General features: G+C 42.3%; 3 protein-coding genes across 7 annotated transcripts in view; all 3 read right to left on the minus strand.

Annotated features, from left to right (window-relative positions):
• LOC112149127 (phosphatidylinositol transfer protein alpha isoform) overlaps positions 1-4427 on the minus strand; it is an 11788-nt gene extending 7361 nt beyond the window's left edge. Inside the window, exons 1-2 of the mRNA XM_024276605.2 lie at positions 4289-4427; positions 1606-1636 (exon numbers count right to left, since the gene is read on the minus strand). Of these exons, the coding sequence (XP_024132373.1) occupies positions 1606-1636; positions 4289-4305 (48 nt within the window). The 5' untranslated portion in view covers positions 4306-4427. The remainder of the gene's footprint in view (positions 1-1605; positions 1637-4288) is intronic.
• A 1159-nt stretch (positions 4428-5586) lies between these two features.
• Positions 5587-23045, minus strand: LOC112149126 (large neutral amino acids transporter small subunit 4). Of its 3 annotated transcripts, none has more exons than XM_024276603.2 (15): positions 22888-23045; positions 20893-21108; positions 18947-19166; positions 18771-18826; positions 18574-18650; positions 13042-13134; positions 12801-12934; positions 12336-12547; positions 10149-10292; positions 10026-10043; positions 9676-9802; positions 9470-9602; positions 9081-9154; positions 8017-8140; positions 5587-7942 (listed from the first exon to the last, which is right to left on the minus strand). In XM_024276603.2, exons 2-15 carry the CDS (start codon positions 21050-21052, stop codon positions 7781-7783), a joined length of 1734 nt encoding a protein of 577 aa, XP_024132371.1. In that variant the 5' UTR covers positions 21053-21108; positions 22888-23045; the 3' UTR covers positions 5587-7780. The 3 variants fall into 3 exon arrangements, with proteins under 3 accessions (XP_024132371.1, XP_024132370.1, XP_036070891.1); XM_024276602.2 differs by lacking the exon at positions 22888-23045 and adding an exon at positions 21994-22132; XM_036214998.1 differs by lacking the exon at positions 10026-10043.
• Positions 23046-24741: 1696 nt separating this feature from the next.
• LOC112149537 (unconventional myosin-Ic) overlaps positions 24742-26402 on the minus strand; it is a 45368-nt gene continuing 43707 nt past the window's right edge. For all 3 annotated transcript variants that reach the window (XM_024277287.2, XM_024277289.2, XM_024277288.2), the window contains one exon: positions 24742-26339. In XM_024277287.2, coding sequence (XP_024133055.1) covers positions 26313-26339 — 27 coding nt within the window. In that variant the 3' untranslated portion in view covers positions 24742-26312. The remainder of the gene's footprint in view (positions 26340-26402) is intronic.

Below are 26402 nucleotides of genomic sequence, written 5' to 3' on the forward strand. Positions count from 1 at the left end.
TCTATTTTTCTGCTATTATGGTGACCCTACTCTATTGTAGAAATCCTGTTAAGTCCAATGTCAACTTTTTATGTAAATGTCTATAATCATTAACATTTTATTTTTATTGTTTTGCATTTTTAGACTTTTCACAGAAAAGTTTCCACAGATTTAAGAATTTTCTTTTCACGTTCGAAGTCGTCCTGAGTCGGGGATTACGTTTGTTTTGCTCAGATTATAGGTTATCATGGCACGTTTGGCATATTGTGTTCTGACCCGGACAAACACATCTGTAATCCTGTGATTCAGAACATGCTGTTGAAGACGGCAAACTTCAGCTGTTGGTGACCCAGTTCAGTGGCAGCTGGATGCTCCGCCTCTGGGTGAAACCAGTCAGGAATGCAGCACGCCGTGTTTAACCGGAGTCTCAACATCATTAGGAGGGTATAAAGCCAGACACACAATGTTCAGCTGTGAGGCACAAACAGTTTGGGTCAACAACGACATGTTGAGACAGGATGGTGACACAGGATGAACGTTACTCTGTTGTGTGAGAACTAGAATCACTGGATCTCAGACTTGTTCTGCTTTTACCTGCAGCCACTTATATAAGTGACACATAGACTTTAGTGGTTTCTAACTACACCCACCTTCCTGTGGCCTTCAGAACACACAAAAGGAGTTAATGAAGACTGAAATTAAAGAAGAATAAAACATTTAATAGCTGAGCAAAAGTCTGATTCAAAGATAAAAAACGAAATGTGGTGATTTTAGTTTCTTATCAGGTCTCTGCCTGTTATGACTCCATTCTCAAATGGTTCATTAATTTCTGGAAATTACCTCCAATTTCATAGCAAACAGCAAAACCACCATTTAAAGTTCCAAAACTCCACCAAATGCAGCTTTAGGAGCCATACAAGGAGTCCCACTCAGGTGAAACCACTTCAAGCGCTAAACCTGCAGATGTCCTGCTGTTGCTTCACATGCATCAACCTTTACATGTTCAAACCTTCACCACAGAAGGAAAACTGGAATTGAGTGTTTATAAAAAATTAAAGCATTCCGTTTAGTTTTTGAATAATTACAAACCAAAAATGTCAATGTTTCAGCAACAGTTATACATTCTGAACAGAAAAGAGATGACACAGTGACAAGCTCTCCTAGAAATCATTAGATCTGCCAACAGAGTCTGGAAAAAACAAATCATGAAAAGCTTTAACAGCATCAAGTTGATAATCAGGGTTCCTGGACGTCAGCTCCTGTCTGGAGCTTCTGGTTACAAAGCAGAACAAACAAAGACACATTCAGCTGAAGGTGGACACAAACAAAAAACACAAAGTTCTTTCTGCACAGACAGGAGAACTAATAGGTGATTACAATGCAAGAAGAACGGCAAAAATGTTTGCGATTCCAAAGACAACGTTCTGTCTGATGTTTGGTTGACCTACATGTGACGCAACAGAGATTCTAAAAACAGTAAGGGACTACAAGTTATGATTCATGCATTTCATCACAATAGAAAAACCCTACAGACGCACTTCACAGATATCAGCTCTTTATCCAAGTCTAGAGCCACTTTAATGACAATGCACCATCCATGATAAAAGGAGATAAAAAGTTCTGTACCTCTTCCACTGAGACGGGCAGAACGATCCGGCTGTAAGAGAACAAAAACATAAGAACAGATTAACAAAAGCAGGAAAACATCAAAAGCCACAGAAACACAAATGAACCATAAAATCAATGAGGTACAAGAGTTAATAATCAGACATGAGTCACAAAAAAAAAAAAAAGTTAGTAACTAAAGTGACTGAACGACATGTTCAAGAATGTCCCGTTCCAGAACCAGGGCTGTGTATTGACAGGAGTCTAGCAATACATTACATACCACGATTCACGCCTCACGATACAATAGGTGTCACAATATATCACAAGACTTTATCAGAACCATTTTTCACAATTTTGTGAAGCTGAATCTCTGTCCATGACCCGCTGCACAGCTGGATTGCTTCACTCATTTTTATCTGAGCTGCTACGAGGCTCATTTTTTAAGTCCCCCCTGTAAATTTTTTTAATTAAGAAAAAAAAAAACATTCCCAATAGTGTTTTAATTATGAACTTTTTAACCAAAATCCCACAAACTAAGTGTCTTAAAAAGCCATTTTTCATGCTGATCTGAAGCCTCCGTGTCCAAAACATCCTCTGAGGGGGCGTGTCTTTTGAGGGGTCTTTTGCCACGTTTACATCCCACCTTATCATCCCTGATATCGCCAAGCCAGACACTAAACGCCACATTGCAGACTTCAACACAACACATTCAAGATATTTTATTTATATTTGGTGTCAAAGGGTTACTTTACCGCCACTCAACCAGTACTTTACTAAGGAATGCATGCAGACCAAACAAAAAGAGCCGAAATGTTCCTCCATTCAGCCTGTGTTGACAATGGTAGTTACTCCAGTGGGTGTGCCTCGTCAAACCAGCGACGATTGGTCACGTTTAAGGTGCAACCAATGGGGCGTGAGCTTCAGATGGGGAAACTTCTCCAAGCTGGATCCATTCCGTGAGGAAGCCTTCAACAGCACATCCCCTTTTCAAACCTCCAGTTCCACACAAAGACTTACCGTCAAGTTTTAAAGACTTTATTTTGTAAGAATTAGGTAATTTCACAAAACTATAAAGGAAACTCCTACATTTAATTAAAGGGAAAAACTGCCCTGAGGTGGTGTGATGTCCCAATAGTTACTCCTCAATCTTAAACATCCAATCAGAGACACAATATGTCATCATTGGGTGTTGAAGGTATTTAGATACAAATCCTTCAGGGTGTGTTGTGTCCTATTATGACTGCTCTTACAATAATGAAGGCTGAATTTACTATATAAGTGATCAATATGGTGATGACGATATGAATAACGGTACATGAACAGATACATAATTTAGTACAAATACATGCAACATAGCTTAAGTTGTACTCCAAATGACCATCTACATATGAGCAATGTCAGCAACGGGAAAGGCTCCATTCTATTGGTCAAATGCGTAAAAAGTTCTATTTGATTTGCTAAATGCTTTAAGCTGTCTTAAGGTTTAGCATTTAAAGTAACGTGTGTTGCAGTCTTTTTCAGATCACATGCTTCTATTGTGGTGACGATAAATCTATGATTTATTGTGCAAGCCAAACAGAGACAACAAAAGAGTTTAAAGGCCCACTCTGATCATCTTTTGAGCTATTGTAAAAGCGTTCAGTTTTCTAGGACATAGTTTCTGCAGAGTGGCAGGAGTGCATAAGAAATTAGCTTCTGGGCAGAATTGTTGTCGTGGAGCAACACCGTCCCTCTTCCCCTTCCCTTGACATAATATTATATTTTTCAAAAATGTGTTTTTGTGTGTTCCTGGTTTACAACAATTTGAATAAAGAAATACAAATTTGAGCTGAATTTTCTTTGTTATAGTGTGAGGAAAATTTAACAACTCTTCTAGATGGTTTCATTGAAGGAAAAAAAAACATTTTCTATAAGATTCCTTATATAGTTAACAAATTCTCATTCGCGCTTGTTAAATGGAAAAGCTGTGGATCCAGGAGTGAAAGCGCTGCGTCAGCACCTGGAAACGGTTATGAAAGCGGCGCAGATGCAACAGAGAAAGAGGTGACGAGGAGTCATGTCAGCACCGCACATGCTCACAGTGCTGACTACCTTCTGCCAGCACGGGAAACCCGCCTGTTGGGGCAAATAAAGCTGCACATTTCTGTGGAAACCTTGAACGCATCAGCTGAAGGCAGGCCTTTGTCTGCTGCACAAAAGACCGTTAATCATCAACTGTTACCTGTGGAACAGGATCTGAATGTTTCATGAGAGGAGGAACCCGGTGGTTGATGGGATCCAAATATTAAAACAATCCATTTCTGTGGGATGTTCTCCAGGGAGAACTTTGTGACACTGCTGAGGCTGTGTGCACTTTGAACCCCGGTCAACAGAGCACCGAATGGAGCCGCGCGCGCGGGGAACACCTGACCTGCCCACTCCTGGAGCGGAGACGCGTGCACGTAAAAGAGTTCGAGGATTTCCCGCGGGATTTCGTTTTAAAACACTACATTTAGGCGAGAAACCTAAAGTTAAGTCAAAGCCAGGTGTTCGGTTCTTTGTGAAAACACCTGAACAGGTGGAGCTTTATAGTTAGAACCAGTCCCAACCCGGTCAACGCCCGACAGAAACTCTCGAGGAGCTCAAACATTCAGAACCTCCAGTAGGAAGCAGACGCTCGCTGCTGGTCAGCAGGAAGAGAAAAAGTTCTGGAGGAACTCACAACTCCTTGATGAGCATGGTGTCCGGGCTTCAGAGGCGCGTAGAGAGGGCTGGACCGGCGGATAGACTCTCCTTCCCGGCTGACAGGCCGCTTTTCACTCCGGCCTCTCTTCCTGGGAGATGCCGAGAGTGTCGAGGGGGCGCGGCCTACGCACGAGGACACACCCACTTATCTTCAGGTAAGGCTGAGTCCCTTTTACGCACCCTCGGAACTTTATCAACCAGTTCCACCTGCTTGGACCCATTCCTGGAGAACGCCCTTTAAATGGCATTAATAACTATTAAAACGTCGAGATATGGTTATTAATGGACTTTGTCTGTGTCTTGTTTGTGTGTGTAGGAAGTCCGGGATCTCGTGCGGGATTCGAACGTGGACAGGTGGTCAGACAGGTACAGGGAGGAACCGTCAGCTCCGGTTTAACGTGTTTATTTTAACAATCATTTTCATGAAAACCGTTTTTGTTTTTTGTTTTAGCTGCAGCTCAACTCAACAAACTACTGTGATCATTTTAACAACCGAAAGACTTCCTGTGAACTTCTGGTATTTTTCTATTTATATTTCAAAATAAAACCATTTTCATCTTGGCAGCGGGAAGGGAAACGTGAAGGAAGGAGGAAACTACAGCCTGAAGATTAAGCAACTCTAAGAAGTCTCTCATAAAAGCACAATATTACAATATAAATATACAGTAGTAACCAGAGACCTGCTTTTGTGCTCTTATGATATTGTTTTCTATATTTCTATGAAAATAAAAAAAAAATGTAAAAGTTATGATTTGGCTCTGTTCCTATATGTTTATTGTTCATCGTTGGGTACTGACTGTATAGTTTTTTTATTTGTATTATTATTAAAAAGAAAACACTTTGGTCTGAAGCTCTGTAAAGGAGGAACTTGGAACTTCAACTGTCCTCACATGTTTAAATTAGAAAATCAGTACGTTTTTGTGCTTAAAAATGATAATAAAAAAAACATACGTTTGCTGTGTTTCTTTTAAATCAATAAAAACAAAATGTCCTTTTACATTTTTAAAAGAAAAAAGCCAAAAAGTTGTGGCTGGAGTTTGGCGGAAGTGCGTCATCTGTCAAAAATCACATGATTTAGCCTTGACCAATCAGAGAAGAGTATGCCTGACACCCAATCAGAAGGCGGGAAAGCGAACTACGTCGGTTCTGTCCCGATACAAGTTTAAAACTAATCGTTTTCGTGAAGAAAACGTGAAAGTGTGACATTTCGGTAGTTCTTAGAGATTTGACACATTCAAAAGTATCTCTTACTTTTCAAACAACAGGTGTCATGTCTGTTGATTTAGTTTTTTTTATTGGATTCAGCCTTTTTTTCCGTAACAGCATGTGTTGAAAACATCCTGAATATACTACAGTACAGTCAAAAACCCACAGATTTATCAGACATGAAATGACAGAAACACACGTTCTTATAAAAAATAATAGAGAAGAATAATGATCAACTAAAAGACAATAAAAACCATATCAATGCACTAAATGGAAAATAACCAACTTGGCAAGCAAATAACAGATCTTTTAGGTAAAATCTGCTTTTTACTGTCACTGAACCTCAGAAGAATTGATAATCAGAGAGCTTTACTGTCCATTCTTATGGCAGGAGATTTCCTGTTTTCCAGGACTCCTCATTCATTGCAACCAGCCTTCTGTCTCATATTACATGAAACGATGCAAGATTTAAGGACTATTATTCCTGTAACACTCCTGACAGGAAGGATGTCTTACTGGGCTTTTGAAAAAGGTGCAAAGTTGCAGTTTTGAGTCATCAGGGTTCAACTTTCCCAGATAATAACATACAATTCATTTAAAATATTGTTTTCTTTTCCCTCTTCCCATTTGTCATTAATTATTAATTTGTCTATTAACATCAATCAATAAAAAGAAAGGAAGTAACTGTTGGAATCATAGGCGGCCAGTCAACCTAAAAGGTTTCAAACTCAAGAGAAAAGACTAGTTTTTCATGCACATAAAGGCCATCTAAAAATGCACAAAATAACATTTTCCCAAGTATTTAAAATCTATACCTTTCTGTTCCTACATTCTGAATCTCAAACTAAAGACGACAAAGCAATTTGCTGGTGCGGGGGCCTGCTGACTACATGACTGAGGTCCGTTTCTAAAGTGCATCGTGTGCCATTCTCTCTGAAGGCCTTTACTGGGATCACGACGGGGCAGCAGAGGCTTGCCGATAAGCTTGTCACCTCTGATCATTTTAAGGGAAGTTTGGGGAAAACGATGAAACATGAAGCTGGATGAGAAGATTCACTTTTCCTCTCATGTGGAGACATACTCCACACCAGGTGACCATCTTTAGAGTGCTGGTCAAGCAAGACAATATCTAATGTGCTTCTATGTGAGCATTCAAAGGCAACAGGTTGAAAATCATCTCTTTGTGTGAACAGATTCCAGGCTTCTGTAAATGCAACTATATAGTAGTCCTCTCATGCTTAGCTTTGTATGAGTACATCTTCATCTTTTGTGTCTTTAAGAAGTGTATTCACGTTTCCCAGAGTGGCTCTGTTGTGGCTGCATTCTAGATACTGTACACAATCAACACAAAATGATTTTTAAAAACATACAAAAAAAGTAACACAAAACCTAAACTGAGCAGTTCTTTGGAATCCACCTCCGTAATTTATGGAAATTTGCTGGTTTGTACAGCCTCAACCACCGCTCAAAGAAGAAACCACACGTTTCTAAATGCAATTAGCACCTTACAAAATTCAGGAAAAGTCATCAAAATGTGCTTGTTTTGTTTTAGATGTATGTGTGTGCGTTTATTGCTAAAAATGATGCAGAAGAAACGGTCAAACCATTGAAATGAAGAAACAAACTGAAAGCGGAGGAGATGTGGACGGATATACCAACATGTTGATCCGTGGTTGAGGCTGCAAGTTTCTGTCTGTGAGGATCACATGTCCATGAGCACTAGAGAGGTGGAGAGTGCTGCTTCAGAGTGTGCATGCGCGTTTTCCTCACAGGGAAAGTCCATAAGGTAACGAAGAGCTGACGGGTCAGCGGTGGAGTGGCACCTCAAACAAAGACGGACAACAATACTTAGCGTGGCTCCTAGAGTCCAAAATGTTGACACCAAACCAGCTCTGAACAGATGAGAGCTTTCTGTTTCCAGATTGTCTTCATTGTCAGTGAAGGGGGTGTTTGTCGCCCCCCCTGCCGTGCTGAAGTGTGACAGGTGTAGCTGAACCAGCAGACCACACGAGTGACGGAGGATCAAAACGGCAGGAGTAAAAGGAGGAGACTTTTGAGGAGGTGTCTCTGTGCTTCTCCCCCGTAGACTGTCTGGGGGTTCTTCAGGGACGGACACACCATGTGAGTGTTCGCTCATGTAGATAAGCAGTGGTGTGCTTGTATTTATTGTATGTGGTAAACATGAGGTTTGTCAGTCTGAGATGCTGACGCTGTGCAGCTCCTCACACGTGTGTTCTCCCTCCTCCAGCGTCTGAGCCTCTGTCTACACGCTGTCCTCAGGAGCGCCGCCGTTGTTCATCTTAACATATATCTTGGGGTCTTCGTCTTGCTCGTCTCTGAGACGCTGAAGGCGGCGACTGTGGAGCAGCAGGTAGAAGGGTAGGCAGAATCCCAGCATGCTCAGGACCAACAGCCCAACATTCACCTACGGGAGATTAGATGACATGTTAATGATGAAGTCTAATTTTCACTGGGGTGGTGGTGTTTTTGTCCTCTTACCCATAGAGGATCTCCATCCAAAGGCCCCACCATGGCCATGAAGAGGGGCTGCTGGAGAAGGGCAAACAGGGCGCTGATCAGAGACTGCATGCCTGTCAAGCTGCCGAACTGAGAGGACGGGTACCTGAGGGGGGCAAAAGACACGTCAGAGGGCTACTCACCAGAAGAAACTCTAAATAAATACACATTCAATTTAAAATAATACGTATTTTACAGTAAATAGTTGTAGGACAAAGTACTTTTAGAAAATTAAGTTCTTATTAAACGTTAGCTTAAACTTGTAAATTTAGTTTTAAAGTTATGATGTTTTTTTGAACTTTTTCTAAGTTTCCTCAAAAGGAATAAATATTGTTGACAATGCACGCAGTGTTTGAACTTCTCTCTTTGGATCTTTTTTAAAAAACTTTTTTTTGACATATCCACTTACTATAAAAGCACCAGTTTAAAACTGAAGTATTATGCCAAAGGCAGAGCTAAACAGGTGGCACTGAAATGGTGGGCGTGGCCTGATTTCTCTCTTCACTTATGATGCAGCTGTGAATCCCTCCTGAAATTCTTTTAGGGTCAACACAGACCCTAACATCTAGGAGGGATGTAGTTGGAGTGTGCCATCAAATTGTAAACAAGCATGATTTTCTGCACTTCAACTCCCATGTCAAACCTAAAGTGGACAAACCTGGCAAATAAGTTGCAGCCCTCAAAAAAGGAGTTGTACTGCAGCCTGCTAGTGCTAAGTGGAAGAACTCCAGGGCCTAACAAACTTGCCAGTTTGTTTGGGCTTCAACAATTTCAACGACTTGTGCATAGTTTGACCTGAAAAGAACATTTTTGTGACTGTAGGAAAAAGTAACCTTTATGTCTTTATACTTCTTTTAGTCAGCTGGTATTTCCTTTACCTACTCATATATGCACATTTGACAGTTTACCTTCAAAAATTTACTTTAAAAAAAAATAAATCTATTGATTTCATGCTCTTATTGTTTTAGGAATCATGTTCATTTCAGAAAATCAAAACAGTTAATGTGTAATTAATGCCTTTACAACTAGCTTTTTCCATCACTTACACAGCAGCATACAGGCCTCCAACAGCAGAGTGGATGAATCCTCTGACAATAGTGTGGAGGATGAAAGACAAAATCTGTGGAGACAGAAAAAGCGTATTTTCCATCAAGAAGCAGGTATAATAATTACAGCTGGCTTCAAAGAGCTTTCATCTCTGTCAAAAACCAGACAAACATGATGCAGTGACACTTTTGTCCACTAGATGGCACTGTGTAGCAGTGAAAGTCCCAGCCTGCATTGCTGTGTGAATGCCTGCTGTGTTTTTTCCTCTCTGCAGTCTGAACCTTCCCCATCAGAGTGAGTTGGGGTTACACGAGCACATGTTAGGAAATGTGACTCCCCCTCAAAAGGAAGGAGAGCAACATCTCTGTATAGCAGGAGGTTTTCGTACCTGGAGGGACAGGTTGGGAATAATGCAGGTGACTCCGAAGCCCACCAGGAGCAGGTTAGTGAAAATGAAGGCTCTAGTGGCATTGACGATCTTCTGGATCCGTTTGTCTGGACGGCGCGGCTGCCCAGGTTCCCTACAGAAGACAAAAATAGTCCTTTACATTTTCTTTCTTTTTTATTTTTTGAGTAAAAGGTGAGCATGCTCACCTTTTAATGCTCTTGTCGTTCTCATCCTCGCACTCTTTGAGTTTCCAATCCATGACGTAACCAATGACAGGAGAGGTGATCAAACACAGAAGCTGGAGCACGCCAAAGATGGAGGTGTAGACGCTCACTGAGAAACAAAACAGAGGCGTTGATCACCTTCAGTGCTGCGTTGTTAGTAAAACAAGTTTTAAATGAAGCCATTCTTTGTTTGAGATGACAATAGACGTGTTTTTGGATTTCATGGGATGTTTGTGGCTACACGTTACTCTGGACTTTAAACTCCAGACGAAACAACAGAGTGTGGAGGAGATGGTGAATGTAGCTGGATAGATTAGCCTTAAGTGTCTTACCCACTTGCATCCTCTCCCCTGCAACAGTAGCAGGAAGCCAGCATGACAGGGACGTTACAGAGTTGTTATTGTGATAAAGCCGCTGCACACAAACCAATGCATAGAAAAACTGCCAGCACACACCTGTGTTTAGGTTGGAGTCTGTGAGCGCCTCCAGAATGGTGTTCATGGCCCCCATGTAGAAGATGAGCCGCAGCTGAGTGACACACATGGTGATGAGGCTCAGCAAGAAGATGGGGCTGAAGATACTCTTCATGAAGGATGGAGCTGCAGAGGAAATGAAACCAGAGAGGCCGTTAGAGCCGTGGCCAAATTAAAGTAATAAAACACGGACGTCAAACAACAAATAGAAGAAAAAAATCTTCCTGCTTTACTTCTTTTTAGGTTATATGCTAGGTGATCATTTATTGAAGTCTGTCATCCATACATCACCCCAGGATACAGTCAAAAATCCACTGAGAAGATAATTAAAGTCCTTGTCTGCATCAAACAACAGCATTCGTATTATTTAGGGCCACAGTGTCAGTCAATTCTGAACCTTTGTATGATGATCCATCTTCGAAAGGAGAATAAAATAAAAAAAATGTTAAAAAATCCACATAAACACAGCCGTTTATTCTCTAAAGCTGCAAAAAGGATTGCTTTTGGGCCAAAACTCTGTTGATTCTCAAGGGAGTTTGAAATCCAAGGGCTCCATCCCTATGGAATAAACGCTAACAGTCACCTTAGATCCTGAACTAGCCTTTACTTTAAAAACAAACGAAAGGAAACACATCTGCACTGCAGCAGCCAAGAATCATGCAAAATGTAAGCGCCAACAAGCTCAAACCTGCCTACATTACTGTGTGTTTTTGAACTCTACGACCTTTCTGCAAGGGAAAAACTGTCTCTATACGGTTCATCTACACAGATATTCCTGCTGGTCACCAGGAGCCAGGGTAACCCCTTTAAACCCAAATCAAGCGGGTGGTCAAAGAAAAGCAGGTTCTAGGAAGAGTTGATCATTAATGACAATGACATATAAATAGAGAATGAAGCCATCCCTCCAGATGGTGAAGTGCTGCAAAGGTCAATTAAAGTCGTGCTCACCGTTGGAGCAAATGGGTTTATTGGTCTCCATTCCAGCCTAATTGAAGAGACGACTTAGCTATAGATGTGACGCACTGTTTTATGGGCACTGCAGTACATGTTTTTACATCTGAGTATGAAAGTTTAACTGCTGCATGCATGTAAAGAAACTCAAAGTTCAAAGAGTTTTGAGAAAAAGCTTCCTCAGTGATGATATGATGTGTCCTTTAGGCCTCACATGAAGTTTGTCCCTGCAGCTGCACGTATGAAGCAGGTTTCACAACGTTTTAGCTCCTCTGGATTTCAGGAGAATAAAACAATGTCTTAAATATGGGCAAGTTTGTTTGGTTTGAGTCTCAGAAGAAACACATCCAGAATCCACACACACAAATCCAGCTGACACTTGAAACAACAGTTCTCCCCTGGATCTCCCCACTGCACTGGGCCAAACACCTGCCGAGCGGCTTTTCCAAGAACCCGCCCCTCAGCGATTCCACGCTCTGTTTGGTAGCAAAAAAGCCCCTGTCCACCTGCTGGGACAGTTTGACTCTAATGGGACGGCGAGGAATGCCAGCAGAACCCTGGAGGTTCAGGAAGTCGACTATGCAGCGGATGATGGAAATGAGTTTGAATGAGTGCGAGATGATTTCAAGTGACAAATTAAAGTGAATAATGCAAATGTTCTGAATCCAACTCTACTCCATAAAGATGTCCTAAAGAATCTAAAACGATTTGAGATGCATGAATTCTTAAAGAATACATAGAAATTAGAAGTATAACCAGAAATTGTAACTTACAATATGCATGTTTGCAAACAATTCATGTTAGAAGCTAACTCCATCTGTTGCAGCTGCATGGGGGAGTAATGCAAACATTTCACAAACTCAGAATGTAAACAAAAGCTCATCTGCTGGCTGACATAAGGTCCCAGCTGTTCTTGAAATGGGTTTCCTAACACTGAGCACCTGGTGATAGAGTTTTGTATCTGACTGTAAATGAGAACTGGACTGAGTGACCCCTCCCCCCTGGTGTTCCAAACAGGAAGTACCTGCTGGCTCCAAGAAACTAAAATCCTGTAGAGTTCTATAGAAAATAAACAGCTACTCAGTCATTCCATTTGTCAGAATAACCATTCTGAGGAGAGTCATTTTCTATGAGTGACATCACACTCACTCACTCCAGTTCTCAGACCCTGTAGATGGTCAGAACCAGAACTGTGGAGTTTTGTGGGGTTGGACTCACTCTCTTCCTGGCCCGGACACTTCACCTCCAGGTCAACGGTGGACAGGCACAGCTTGCTCCCGTCCTGCGTGGCGAGATCCGAAGGAGGGGGCGTCTGCTGCTTAATGGAGTGGCCCACGCTGAGCCGGCGGCCGACTGTGGTCACTTGCCGATAAAACTGCTTCCCAGTTATTTTGTGGTCAAAGCCCAGCCAGCTGAACTTGATCTTCACCCTGACAAACATAAGAATGGAAGGGTTGAAGCGCTGCTTTGCTCAGGAAAAGGAAAATAAAAAGAGGGAACGTTTGAAACTCCAGGTATATGGAAGGAATCAATCTGGTGTTGTGGTCTTTCCTGTTAGGGACTCAGTCGGTCTTACAACCAGGATTTGCGTCTGTTCGGTCTGAGATGCTTAGAGAGGAGGAGTCAAACGTCTACAAATCCTACAGTATTACGGCTCAGATCTTTTGAGCCTCTTGGTCTTACGTGAAATCCATGTCCTCCGGTCCTGGGAAGGGCTCCAGAGGCCAGTTGATGAAGCAGTTGAAGAAGACCAGACAGGCACAGCTGGCCCAAACCAGCAGGATGGAGATGAAGGAGGCACCCAGGTCGTAGATCACCTGATAACCAAACAGAACCGGACAAAAAAACCATCACAAACATAGAATCAACAACACATTTCTGATGGTATGATCAGTTTTATGTACACGAATGTGATCTGTGTTACCTTAATGCCAGGGAAGGTGACAGCAGAGGAGGCGTACGATCCGATCATCAAAGCTATAAAGGTTGACCTCAGATCTCCAAACATGTTGGGGAGCTAAAGAGAGGAGGAGGCGGATTGGATCAAACCAATTAAATCCTCACTTATCAATGGATACATGAACTCAACAAAAACAAAACCGTCACGTACAAGTGTATGAAGGAGATACAGAAACGTCCTTCATTCAGCAGGTAAGAAATCAGAATGTGCTCAGCATGTTATTGATGACTAACAACAAAATAATCACCACAAGTTGTTCTGCTTTAGTTGAGGAGAGGCTCCAGATGTTTTTAGGATCATTACTCATTATTCCCTTTTATTCACTCTATTTTCTTTTTTTATTTGGAAAAATAGTAAAAGAAAAAACCCAGCAGAAGTTTGTCTCTTGTGAAAGTTCCTATTTCACTGTAAACTCTGTTCACCTCATGGAGGGGGGGGCTTGTTAACCAGCTGCCTGTACCTCTTTCCCCCTCCTCAGAGGATGCACCCTATGAACTCATTAGAGCAAAGGTGACCTTTAACACAAACTCCACTTCTGCCTTAACTCCTAAAACACAAAAATTCTTCCGCTTGACCGGTGGCGGCTCCTGACAGAGGAGGCCGGACATTTCACCCTGGAGCGCCGACTCAGGAACGAGAACTTTGACAGGGACGCCTCACCTCTGGCCCAGATGGTAGAAAGAAAAAAAAGAACCAAAAGTAGAAATCAAAGTCAGCGTTTGTGGAATCACGAGGGAGCAAAGTGACTGATTCAGCGTCTGCTGATGTCTGTCGCTCTGGCAGTTATTAAAATTTTTATGCAGTATAGAGAAAATGTAAACGGTTCTCATTTTAATTATATGGACATCCCATTTTTTCTGTTTCAGGCATCATTTTCAAGCTCATGTTTAGTAATGTTTAGTGAACAGAAACAAAGTTTGTGCTGCATGAATGTCTCCCTGAGTCTCAACGACTTCATGGACCACAAAGAGCTCCAAAACAGCTAATCCGAGCAGAAAGAGCATGAAACTAGCTTTGGATGCGGCGAGGCATCTGACACTGCAGCTACGTCACGCGGTTTTCTGTAGGTCACATAGCTACATTTTGGTCTGCGGCTCATGAAAGCAGAAGTGGGTTGTGAGTGTGAGGGGTGACAGAAACGGGCTGCAGATATCAGTGTTTTTGTAGCAGAGACCAATCACACCTTCGGTCGAGGCTTTGCTTGTTTTGTAGATCTTTAATCATCAGAGGAATGTGTTGCTGCGTTTCTCTGCCCTCCAGCTTTAACGTGCGATTACGTCGTTCTTGATCAGAGGAGGCCCAAACGTTTGTTTGGCAGATTTTAACTTTGCTCCCTATTAATCCCCGCTTTGCTCTTTCAGTTAACATCATCACGTGAGGAATGGAGCAGAAACCATTAGACACTATTATCTTCAGGATAATGATACTGCCTTCAGCCTTTGTTGTTGTTTCCTCTCTGAAAGGCTCTTTTGTGTGCTGTGTGTTTGCTGTAGATCTGTCTGAACACAGTGACAGGTTGAGTGTTTGAACACACACACCCCCCCAGGCTTTTTTTTGTTTGTTTTACCTTAGATAAGTCACCTGGAGATAAGAGATCAGGTTGTGTCTGCAGGTTCCTGTAAGCAGCAGATGGACGTTCTGACACTACTGGTTTCTTTCCTGTTTAAGCCTCAGTTTTGAGTCTGACCATTGACTGTATGTGAGAACTGGACTGAGTGAGTGTGACATCACCCATAAATAACGGTTTACTTCCAGCTCCAAACAAATGAAGCCAATTCAGTCGCAATTTTTTGTGAAACCGACACTGACATCTCGGTGCCAGACTACATCAGTAAACAGTGATTGGTCATCATTTTTTGACAACCACTCTGGCCAATCAGGAGTGAGCTTATTGGAAGTCCACACCTCTACCACTTGAAAGCAGGCTACACAAAATCTTTTAATCAAAAATTTTGACAGTAGGATGCAGGGGCCAGCAGGCTCCACCTACTTTAATTGAGGGATCTGATTGGTCAGTTTATAACTTCAATAACAGAAAAATATACAATAAAAAAATAAGATTATATGTTAAAAAAGGCCATCAGAGCAAAAATGGTTGCTAATGAGCAAATTAAAAAAGTGAAAAACTACAAATTAAAAGCGGGAAATCTGCAATACAAACAAAATTTTGGCTCCTACAACAAGTTGGTGTGCATTAATATTTTGTCACTCTGCCATTATTTATAGTGGGTTTGGTAACTGTTGTCATCATAAACTGTAGCAGCATGCAGAGAGCACGTGACCCCATCCCCTTACATCTTTTCGACTCAGTTATTCATGTTTTTGCAACATTTCACGCAAAACTGCTATATCCAGTCAGATTTGAGCACAGAATACAATCTGGGAGCAGGCATGGGCTTCCATGATGCATTGCAGGAACGTGACTTTTGCCAACTGGCTCTTCTGCACACGTCTCATGAGTCACGGTGGACGAGAGCGCGTGCTGAAAATCAAATGTGAAGAAACAAAGCGACTCAGAGAGTGAAAGGCAGGTCAGTCCATTTAAGAGGGGGGGGGGGGGGGTAAAATGAGGAAACAAAGTGCAGCAGTCACAGACGAGAACAGAGAAATGAAAGAAGAGGGGGGAAAAAAAAAATCAGCTTTTTTTTTTTTTTGCTGCGGCAAATGGAAAATTCAACCGGCACATTCATAACCAGATCGGACTGGTCCTGATGTGACGCACGATGTGGGAGTCCTGTTCTGAAGAGCAGCCGAGTGCACTGGGAGGTTAACAAACACCAGCCGGAGCTTCTCCGTGATAACTTCTACTCTTTGACTGCACATCTGTAGATTTACTATTTTTGAAGAGAAGTAAACACTCATAGAAATAGATTTTTTTTAAATCAAAAATTGTTATGTCTTTAGAGGAGAAAAAGCCCTAAAAAGGGTCATAAAGGGCCAGATGACCCCTTTTAGGGCTTTTCCTGCAAGGGTCTTCACCTAGATACACATCTAGGCTACAAAGTTAATTGGTGACCAGTTTATCAGGTGTAAGAAGACCATAAGGTGTTACTGGGTCCAGAGACCCTCTGATAGCAGGAGAAATTGTCCTGGATGAACCAACCAAAGAGACAGACTAATCTAACATTTGACATCAAAAATGCAAATACCAGAAAGGGGAGGAGCTTCAATATTGGTTTCTTTGACGATCAGCAAGAGAAAACACTGAGGAAAAAATTGTATATACTGCTGATGACCAGAATAAAAAACTTTTAAAAACTACAATTCCCAGAGCCCTGTCCCTTCACTTTAGGTATAGTTGAAAAGTCACAAATGTTTTCTGTAGATCCCTAAAGGAGTTCATTCAGTGTTATGCAGTGGTTGGGAATTGTTCACACAGAATGAAGGCATAAAGTCAGGAGAAAAGGAGAATGATCCACCCTTTCCTGCATCCTCCCAAATGCAATTATCTCAGGTTCATTCCCTGTTTTCCCATGACACTGTGTGCTGACTGTGCAACGCCAGCGCTTAACGAGAGGACAGGATTCCTGCCCGTCTTTCCCTGAGATCATCATCAGGAACATTCAAGCAGAAAAAGTGATGGACGGGTCGCCGTGAGAGCTTTTCGCAGTAGCGCTGCAGAACAGCTGTAAACAGAACATGTGAGGCTGCGCGGTGGCGGCGACCGCAGTGTGCAGGTTGTGTCTTGCTGTAAGCAGATGCAGACAGAAAACGGGTTGGTGGGAGCTGGATGGAACCGGATCAACAGCACGTGTGGGTCTGTGTGTGTCTGCTTGTGTGTGTTTGTCTCAAAAGGCCACTCGAATAGGAAACAGATAAAATGGGTGGGGAAATGAAAATGCACACTTAGTTCTCCTGTTGCAGCTTCCTGTTTGTCTCTTGCTCTTTGTTCTGCAGCTTGTTGTTGATGAAAAAAAGCGAATGTTCAGAACAAGCAGAACCGAGAACAAAAAAAAGGAGCTTTAGTTCATGACAAAACCTCCAAAAATCTGTTGAAGCTATTTATTTCTCTCTCTTTTTTTAGAGGGAACATTTGTGTATTCCTATGATGCAATAATAATGAAAAAAGATGCTTGTTTTTGGTTTCCAGAAAAAGCAGCATTGAATAATAGATCACTAAAGCAGACTGTGTTTGTCTCCAATGATGCAGCAAAATCTCTGACCGCTGGCTTTGCTCACCCTCTTCAGCTCTGCTTTCCATCAGGCACCTCTCATGCATCCTTTCAAATGTTCCTAATCTAGTGCAGCGTCTGCCTGCCTGTCCCTCCATTCTGCTTCCTTTCCATCTAATTCATGCCTCACCTTCTTACAAAACATTAAAACTTTTTCAGTTAATGCATGTTTTAGTTCAGCATATGCAGCTCAAATGACTAAGAATTTTTTGTTTACTCATTTTTTACACTGTTTCAACAAATCATTGTCAAAAATTCTGTGAATTTATATCTTTTAATTAATGAAAGACACAGTTTTAAAATTTTAACATCGGCGACACCCAATTAAAACACACTCTTTGGCAATCAAATCAGCTGATTCTGACATGGAGGAAAGCAGTTTTGCATATTGGCTTTGCGTTGTAATACAATGGCATAACGGAATTACTAGAGCCAAAGATCAAGTGTTAAAGGGTTAATGTCTCCTGATCCCGCCCCTTTCACTGCCTGCACACCTGTCAGGTAAGCAGCTTCCAGCTCTGTGCTTTGCCTTTTCAAACCGGCTCCTCCAGCAGCCTTCATACTCTTATTTTTCCTCTGGAGTTGAGGACTCTTTAGCTTAGTTTCCACTGAACGGTCTGGTACGTGAGTGTTTCCATTGTAAAATGAACCCATTAAACAGCACTGAACCGTACCTCTTGGGTCCCCATCATTGCTTTTATGTCCATAGAAAAGTGGAAGGGAACGGTTGGGGAGGAGTCACTTTAGCTACGCGTTGATTGGCAGAAAGTGATGACGACATTAGAAAGTGCCAATATAGTGCTCATTTAAGCTAACGTCTCTAATGCCTGTATTCATCTTAGGTAACAACATTAAATTCCTGTTATACACGATGTACAAAAAGTAAAGCAGAAAAAGACGAGCTGCTGGATGACCTCCATTGTTGTCATTGCGCTATGACGACACAAGGACACGCTAGCGGTCTACACCAAGCATGCGCCGTGAAAACAAACCGCTCAGTAACTGAGTGGAAACACTTTTGTGCTTTATGTTTGGAACTGGACCAGTTTGTTTGTTTGTGGGGTTCCAGTCCCATCAGAACCTCTGTGTGTTAACTACAGCTTTGCACTCCCTCAGACACTCAAGAGTGTGACAACCCACTGGACCAAACTCCCCTTTGTCTCTGCTCCACAAAACAAACTCAAATAAAAACTGAGCATAGCTAGAAACTGAGTCGTGGAACACAAATGAAACTGTTTGGTCACAATGTTGTCTTTGAGGGCTTCTACTGAGGCAGAAAGTCCCCAAATCTGCAGCAGAGTCAGTGAATTCATCATTGTCTTACCGTCAGCGAGGTGAAGGTCATGCACATGCCTCCAAAGCCGTTCAACGCCAGCGCAAAGAAGATCAGGATGGACAGATCTGCAGGAGGAAGAGCAGACTGCTCAAACAAGACGGCAGGGCCATAAATATTCTGCACATCCATTAGAGCAGCTGTTACATTAAAAATATGGCTGGAATGACACCAGCAGAGATACTTACTGTTGGGATCGCTGGCACCATAGGCGATGAGGAGACAGGAGAAGGCAAAGCAGGCACTGGAGACAAACATTTGTTTGGAGTTAGAGATCTTCAGTTTTGTAGAACATTTTTTTTTAGTCTGAAGAATGTTCTGAAGGGAAAATGGGATTTATGGCATGACTCCGGTTCCCTCTCACCTTCCGAGAAGTCGTAACTTTCGTGGCCCGTATTTATCCATGACGATGCCGAGCGGCAGAGTTATGGCCGACAGCAGGAAGGAGCCGACCGTGAAGGCCAGGTTCAGCATCTCGTCCTGCTCCAAGCAGATGGGCCAGTTGTTCATGAGCAGGAACTCCTCACCCTCACCTTTGGCCTCCCCGGTGGAGGAGTTGGAGATGTTGTGGCTGGAGCTGTTGTCTGGATGGACATAAAGGGGCAGAGAGGGGAATAGCAGCAGGGGGTCAGTTTGATGGACTTCTGTAGACACATGTGGACCAAAATGTTTTGGCTGATTATTTTAGGAGATGTTTCTATTTTTACTTTCGGTAGAGCACCTTCACGCTCCACCCCAAAGGAGATGAAGCTGATGGAAATTTGAGCCTCATTAAAGGGGGGGAGTAAACAAGTGGAACATTACACAACACTAAGAAACCAGATGACAGAACTAAGTGAACAGCTGAGGGGAACGCTCCGTGACGGTTCCACTCCCTGAAGAAGTCCACTCGGGTCATGTGGAGTCTATTTCTGTTGGTTATCGAATCCGTGGTAAGCAAAGTTGATGGGGGGGGGTGTCTTCATTTCTGTTCTTAGGAACAAGATCATCAACACAAAGTCCTTCTCCAAAGAGTAAACAACACATGTGAAGACCTGCTTCCTGCATTCTGACGGTGGCTTTGCTGATTCAGCTCACAGTAAAACAAGTCTGGGGAAAAGGTTGTGAAGCTGTGGCGTGCGAGGGGGGGTACACTACCAGCAGGAGGAAGCCGCAGGGTTGAGTCAAATGCATCCTCCAGATGTAAAGAATTGGCTGTTTGCCAGCGATGAAGTAACTAGGTGACGGGTCAAGTGCTCCAGGTGATTGTCAGGTTGTTTTGACGCGTTCACTGACTGTTTCAGTTGTCAGAAAACCCCAGATCCAGAAAATCTGCCAAACTAGAGTCTCAACAACCATTGAGATATAATACCGGTGACCTTTTTTGTCACATGTCTCTGTGTGACAAACTGAATAGTAGATCCATGGCAGGCTCTAGTTAAGGTCAAGAGGAGGAACTCTAACAAAGACGCTTCATTAAACAGGAAGCCTCGGACTGTTAGACGCAAAACTCTGAGACATTTACGGGCAGTGGCCTTCTGGGTACACTCATCTGTGAGATTTCAGGCAATCTACCCGATTATCAGTGTTTGAGGAGCACTGGGGCATTAAGGGCTGACTGTTGGGCTAACAGCAGCCGGCAGCATCTGTCGCTCAGTGACCAAAACTGCAGACTAATCATACGGCGGCTGAAACCAAGCTGAGTCAATAGGGAAGAACTCCATGCACTCACTCAAGCAAACATACCAGAAGGTTGGATCTTCCCTGAGTGTTCTCAGCTTGTTTGCGCTCCTGGAACGTTCAAGTCAACAAAAAACTTTACTGTCATGATGTTTTTTTTATATGTCCTACGAGTTTATAATTTTGTAGTGATATTTTCCAACACCAGGTGGCAGCACGGGTTATGTTGCTGTAGCTGGAGCTACACCAACGTAAAAATTGATAAAATGAAATGTCTCAAATGTTTGAGAAAAATGTTACAGAGTTTTGCATAATGTGACCAAACCCCGAATGAGGATGTGGTCTGCATGAATCCAAACTAAAATCTTCCTGAGTTTCTTCATGTCAGCTTGCGGATGTGACGCCCTGATGGCTACATTGTGACAGGAAGTGGTGTTGCTCTTTGATTAGAAGATGCAGAAATGTCTCCTGTGACCCCCTCCGTGACTGTTCTGCATTTCATAACAGAGGAGTGTCTTAACCCAGCCTGCTGCAGCCCTTTGGCTTTGACTCAGCTTTACTTCATGTTAACTCAGAAGCAAAACAAACAAAACTAAGTGAGTGTGAAATTCAGTACAGCCTTTGCAGCCTGGGATCATCCGTCAGACACACCTGGTCCTCTGCACAGGTAGGAGTAGAAGCCCTCGGACTTCAGCATGATGAGTAGGGACGACCAGCCGAGCAGCACGGCGGAGAAAAGCAGGTTCTCGATGACAGCAGTAACGGCCATCCACCACCGGCGGGAAAAGGCCGTGGACAGGCTGGGCGCCATTTCCGCTGGCGTTTAAATAACAACAGACTAACTTAAATAAACCTAAAGGATGGAGCCTGAAAGACAAGAAGAAAGAGAGGAAAACCAGTCATGATCTAATCCATACATGTTTATTCCTCCAAAGCTGACTAAAACCATATTCGAGGAACACACAATCGGTTGTTCAGAGAGTGCTGAGGACCCTGGAGCCACAAACTTCTCCCCTGTGAGATATCAGATGGGCCTGAAAGTTGAAGAGGTCTCCTCTCATTGGCTGCTAATGATACATGTCATGCAGCCGCAACACGTGAGGCTGTTGATGTATTCAGCATTGCCTTAAGGGAGAGTCACGCACATGCTCAGTGACTGCAAACCGTTTAACAAAATATATATATATATATATATATATATATATATATTCGCTTCTATTATTTTTAAATATATGCCAGAACATTTTGTTCTAATAGATGTAATAACCACAGCTTTTAGGGGTTCATTTAATTCATTAAAACACAACGTATTTATTTAACAGTTATAGTGGCTAAGACAATTTTAACGAATTAAAAGTGTCTTTTTTCCAAACATCTGCACTGCGCGTGAACGCAGCACAGGCTGAAGCCAGTTTGAACCAGCGCGGCGCGAGATTCTCGTGCGGCTGTGGGCGCGAGCGCTGTTGTTTCTCGACCGTTGTTTATGAGACAAACAGTCCTTATGAGGGGGAAGCAAAAGAAACCACCTGAATGTAAAACAAATAAAACCTTTGAACGGAAAAATATTACAATTAAAGAAAAAAAAACAGCAATAATGTAATAATAACCCCCAAATTCCAGAGCTGAATGTTCCTTGAGATTTAAATCGTTTCTTTTTTTAAAGGCAGTGTGTCAATCAATGTTAAAATAAAGCTGTTTTTGTTCAACATCTCGACCCTTCAGGAGAACAATAAAGCTGAGTTTTAAACGAACCTTGGAACTGGTCTGAACTGGACTGAAAAACATCCGCACAATACGTCCCCCTCCCATCTCAATCTGCATCTTCTCAAGCCCACCTTCTCGTCAGCCAACGGAAATTAAAACAGCAACTTCCGGTTATACATTTCAAAATAAAACAAATTGACGATGTCATGCATTTCACATGACACAACAAAATATACATATATTATTGTTTAATGTTATATGAGACTATTGGGCTTTAATAGAAATTAATGTTAATTACTATGCCACAAAATTGAGTTTTATTAATAAATATGTAATATTTTATGGTGCTTGCTTGAACTTAGATAGAAGCCGCTTTTATTTTGAAGCGTGCTTCATGCCTTTTCCGGATTCTCTGCTTTGCCACTTCCATAACCTGACACAAGTCTAGCCGAGAAGCGCTCAGCTGTTCGGCAGCAACAACAGAGCTGAGGAGTCCATCCTGGAACAAAGAGTGCTTCCCCCCCAAAAAAACATCCCACACCGCACGCGCTCACTCACGACTGTCCGCTTGACTCCCGCGCGAGCCCTTTACACAACTTTGATGTCGAGTTAAACATTCAAGTGACATTTGATTAATGCAATGGTGATGAAGTGTGCAGATCGGAAACGGATACGGGGTCTACGGTTCCTGCAGATTCATGACGTGAATGATGTCAGTGATCAGACTTTGCTAAAACGAATAAACTGAAGTTGGGGGCAAACATTTGGCTGATTGCAGCAATCTTTGCAGCATCAACGCAGGAGTTTCATCTAACTAACGATGCACCGCTACGTCATGCCAGGTTACATTGTTCTACATCAAGTGGTGATTGTTCTTGAAGCATCCTAAAATGTTGCTCATCCTCTCATCCGCGGACCCCCCTCCCCGGAAAGCAGCCTCACCTGAGCGGGTCCAGCAGCTGCAGAGCGCTCGTGCCGGCGGCTCAGCTGCGTCTCTGCGGCTCTGAGAGTTCCCCGTCTACAGGCGTCCGAGCAGCCGCAGACATTCACCTGAAGGATGCTGAGACCTGTCTGAGTCCGTCACTGTTTCTGCTTTTTCATCTGCCGTCGATGTCACTTTATAGAAGCGCAGTGACGGCGAGGAAAACAGCGCCTCCTCCTCATTGGCCCGCTGGAAGCAGCTTCAGCCAATCAGAGCGCCCACAGTTCTCAGGAATTGTTTGTCAATGTGAAACATGTGTTGAGACAGAACAGTTTCTTCTTGGCGTTTGGACTCCGGTTCAGTAGAGCTGAGTGATAATTATAAACCAAGTAACCTTTACAGTTCAGCATATAGACTGCAGCATCAGCAGAAGCTGATGCTGCAGTCTTTGTGATTCAGATTCATCTTGCTGCAGAACTGTGCAAAAATGTTTCTTCAACAAGAATCCAGGATGAGATTCAATCAAAAGTTCAGCAGGTTTCCATCCTCTTTGTTGGTACTGTCCTGTTCTCCTCTTCAGCAGAGACTGCTTTGTTGTCAGAGGTTCAGATGGTTCCTTCAAGTCGGCTCCTAATAATTCCACCATCCTATGAGGCAACACCCTGTTTACTTTCTGCTTCGTGCCAATCTGTGACTTCCTAGAAACACTGGAGGGAAGGGGCTTTCACGTGCAGGGAAAAACAGGCGGCAAGAGCGACATCTAGTGGACAAAATTGTAAAAACAATCAAATGGGGGGATTTCCTTGCTTTTTTTAGAAAATGCATAGAATGTTCTGTATTTTTTATGGTGTGACCATATTTCAAATAAGTTCATTTGTAACAAATATTTATGTTAAACAAAGAGGGTAAGTTGTGCTTTTTTATCCCCAGCAATCAGACTATCATCCTAAAGAATACTTTTTTATGTGCAATAAAAAATAAAAGAAAATAAACTGCAAGAGGATTCATACCAACACTACAGTCCCTTTCAAATATTTCATTTTATTTGAAAAATATATATAAACACCTTGATGCATCAAAAACCTCTTTGGGACCTTAATTTAGCTTCTTCAAGAAAAGCAAAGCCATAATGGAACTTTTCTTTTGGCCATAGCTGGAAATAGATTCAGACATCAAGGGGTCAGTTTTAGTTAATTTTTACTTAAATCAAAGGTGTCAAACTCTGGGCCTTGAGGGCCGACCTCTTGCTAGTTTCCCAGAAATCCTGCCTTATCTGCTGCTGATGACCTGGATCAGGTGTGTTTAGTCAATAAGGAGCTTCAATGGAAGGTTAGAACACATGTTGGACATTGACCCTCAAGGGATGGATTCTGACACCCGACTTAAATGAATCCTCCAATTATGAGGGTCCAAGAAAAATACAGTTTATCAATAACTGTATCTAAGCACAGCAACTTTACATTATATTAATGTTTAATGTTTTATTTTTCTTTTTTTTAATTTCTAATGTTTTTTATGGTGTTGACACTTGAACCTTGACTCTGTAATACAATTCTATTTTGTTATATTACTGTGTTGGAGTAATCTATATAAATTTACATTTAATTTGAGCAGAGTAAGTTCAACAAATAACTCAAATTAATTCACATTTTTTACAGATTATTTGATCTAATATATTTGATAAATCTTTGCACTTTTTATGTTAATTCTTTAATAACTTGAGATCAAAGTGATGATAAAACTGTAATTTTCCCTCTTTTTCTCCATAAGGTTTGACATTTCCTGCAATTATGACAAAATAAAATGTAGTTTGTTACAGCCAAATAATAAAAATAAAAAATCCACATCTCAGCATGTATTCAGACATGAACCACTTCAAAAATGAAACAATATAAATTTATTTTTAGTTGAAGTTTGATAATTCTTTGGTGTTTCCATAATTCTACAATGATGTGGTGCATACAGTGAGTCAGGACTGAGATGGGAATAAACATTAAACTTCTTTTGGACGCAGAAAGAGGGGGAGAAAAAAAAGGACATCCATCTCCCAGCACACACATCCTCCATCCAGGCCCCACCAAAGGCACCAGTTTGCTCCAAAAACATTTTCTCCTTTTCCCATCAACAAACACACACCTGATTGTTCAATTAAACTGTACAAAAACCCTCCACTTTTTGGAAAACAGACATAATATTTAGAAATGACAGAATTATATTAATTATACAGACAGAGTTACAAAGCGGGTCCTTTCTTTGGCTTGGAGGCCGTTTCTCCAGAGGTGAGCAGAGGAAAATCAAGCGTCTTCCAGCTCCTCTCTGAAGCAGCAGCTTTTCTTCAGGAGTCTTTGGTCTCACGGAGGTGGGGTCGGAAGGCGTTGCTGGCTGTAGATCCGGTTTATTGAGCGTCTAACCACCACAGACGTGTCGGGTTGCAGTCATTCGTTACTTTAATGGTTGAAAAAGCATCACAGGAAAGGCGAGCGGCAAACTCCCAAACAGGACTTCAGTACGATTTATCCGTCCACAAATTTAGACATTTTTGGGAAAAACTCACACAGACAGACATGAAATTGGCAGATTGTTATACATGTTGGCACAAATCTTTTTTCAAACCTGCTTCATTAAAATAAAATGTTTAGACTTTGGTTTCAAGCGCAGACTCATCAAGTTACTTTAGGATGCGAGTTTTGTCCGACTCCACCCGACAGGTTTGCAGTTATAAAATCCGACGTATGTAAATATAAATCAGCTGGCTAAATTAATGTGTTGGTGAGATTAACCTGCTCCTCAGGTAAGCAGACAGGTGAGGCACAAGTTCCTTTTATGTCACCTTTTACTCATCTTCACTTCATCCTCATCTTCTTTTCAAAGTATTTCCAAAACACGCACAGTGTTGATCCGCAGTCGCTTTGGAAAGCTGCACAAAGAACAGCGGACTGAAGTAAACTCAGTAGTACGTCAGCTGTTCCTGCGGAGACGCAGACGCCGCCGTGACGGAAAAGCTGCTCTTCCTCACCAAACTCCACACCGCCATTCCAACAACAGATCGATGGCGTTCAGGAGGAGCGGCGTCAACTTCACGAGTCAAAAGGTACTTTCCCTTCTTGACTGATGAGCTTTAAGGAACACCCTTCCTCCATATTGGTTCTGATCCCGACTTCTCCATCAGTTTTTTGTTCCCAAATCAAGCACAACAACATACATTTATTATTCCTGACAAATAAAAAAAAATCTGAATATTCCACAAGCAACAATATTAATTTCCCCCAAAATATTACGTATAAACATAAATATATAACAATTAGTTGAGCTGGGTTTTTTTCTCTGTTACACTCAAAGCAAAAGCTCCTCCATGAAGGACCGCTGGTGTGTGATTGGCTGATGCAGAGGTGGATGGAGGGCGGCGGAGGTCAGGAGGGGCTTCCTCTGTGTGGATGGATGGGCATCATCTGGAGTTCAGTCTGGGCGCCGTCTGGAAGACAGATTTGACATCGGACGTCAGCAGAACCAGTGGAGGAAGAGGAAGCAGAAACAC

Source organism: Oryzias melastigma, linkage group LG13 (assembly GCF_002922805.2).
Source record: "Oryzias melastigma strain HK-1 linkage group LG13, ASM292280v2, whole genome shotgun sequence".
NCBI classification, from domain to species: domain Eukaryota; kingdom Metazoa; phylum Chordata; class Actinopteri; order Beloniformes; family Adrianichthyidae; genus Oryzias; species Oryzias melastigma.

Excerpts from the sequence above, each read along its gene's own strand:
- LOC112149126 (XM_024276603.2), bottom strand. The coding sequence starts at position 21,052 with ATGGCGCCCAGCCTGTCCACGGCCTTTTCCCGCCGGTGGTGGATGGCC. Across the intron at positions 13,135-18,573 it reads TGACCTTCACCTCGCTGACG|CTCCCCAACATGTTTGGAGA; the intron begins GTAAGACAATGA and ends TCCTCTCTTTAG. Across the intron at positions 12,935-13,041 it reads TCACCTTCCCTGGCATTAAG|GTGATCTACGACCTGGGTGC; the intron begins GTAACACAGATC and ends TTTGGTTATCAG.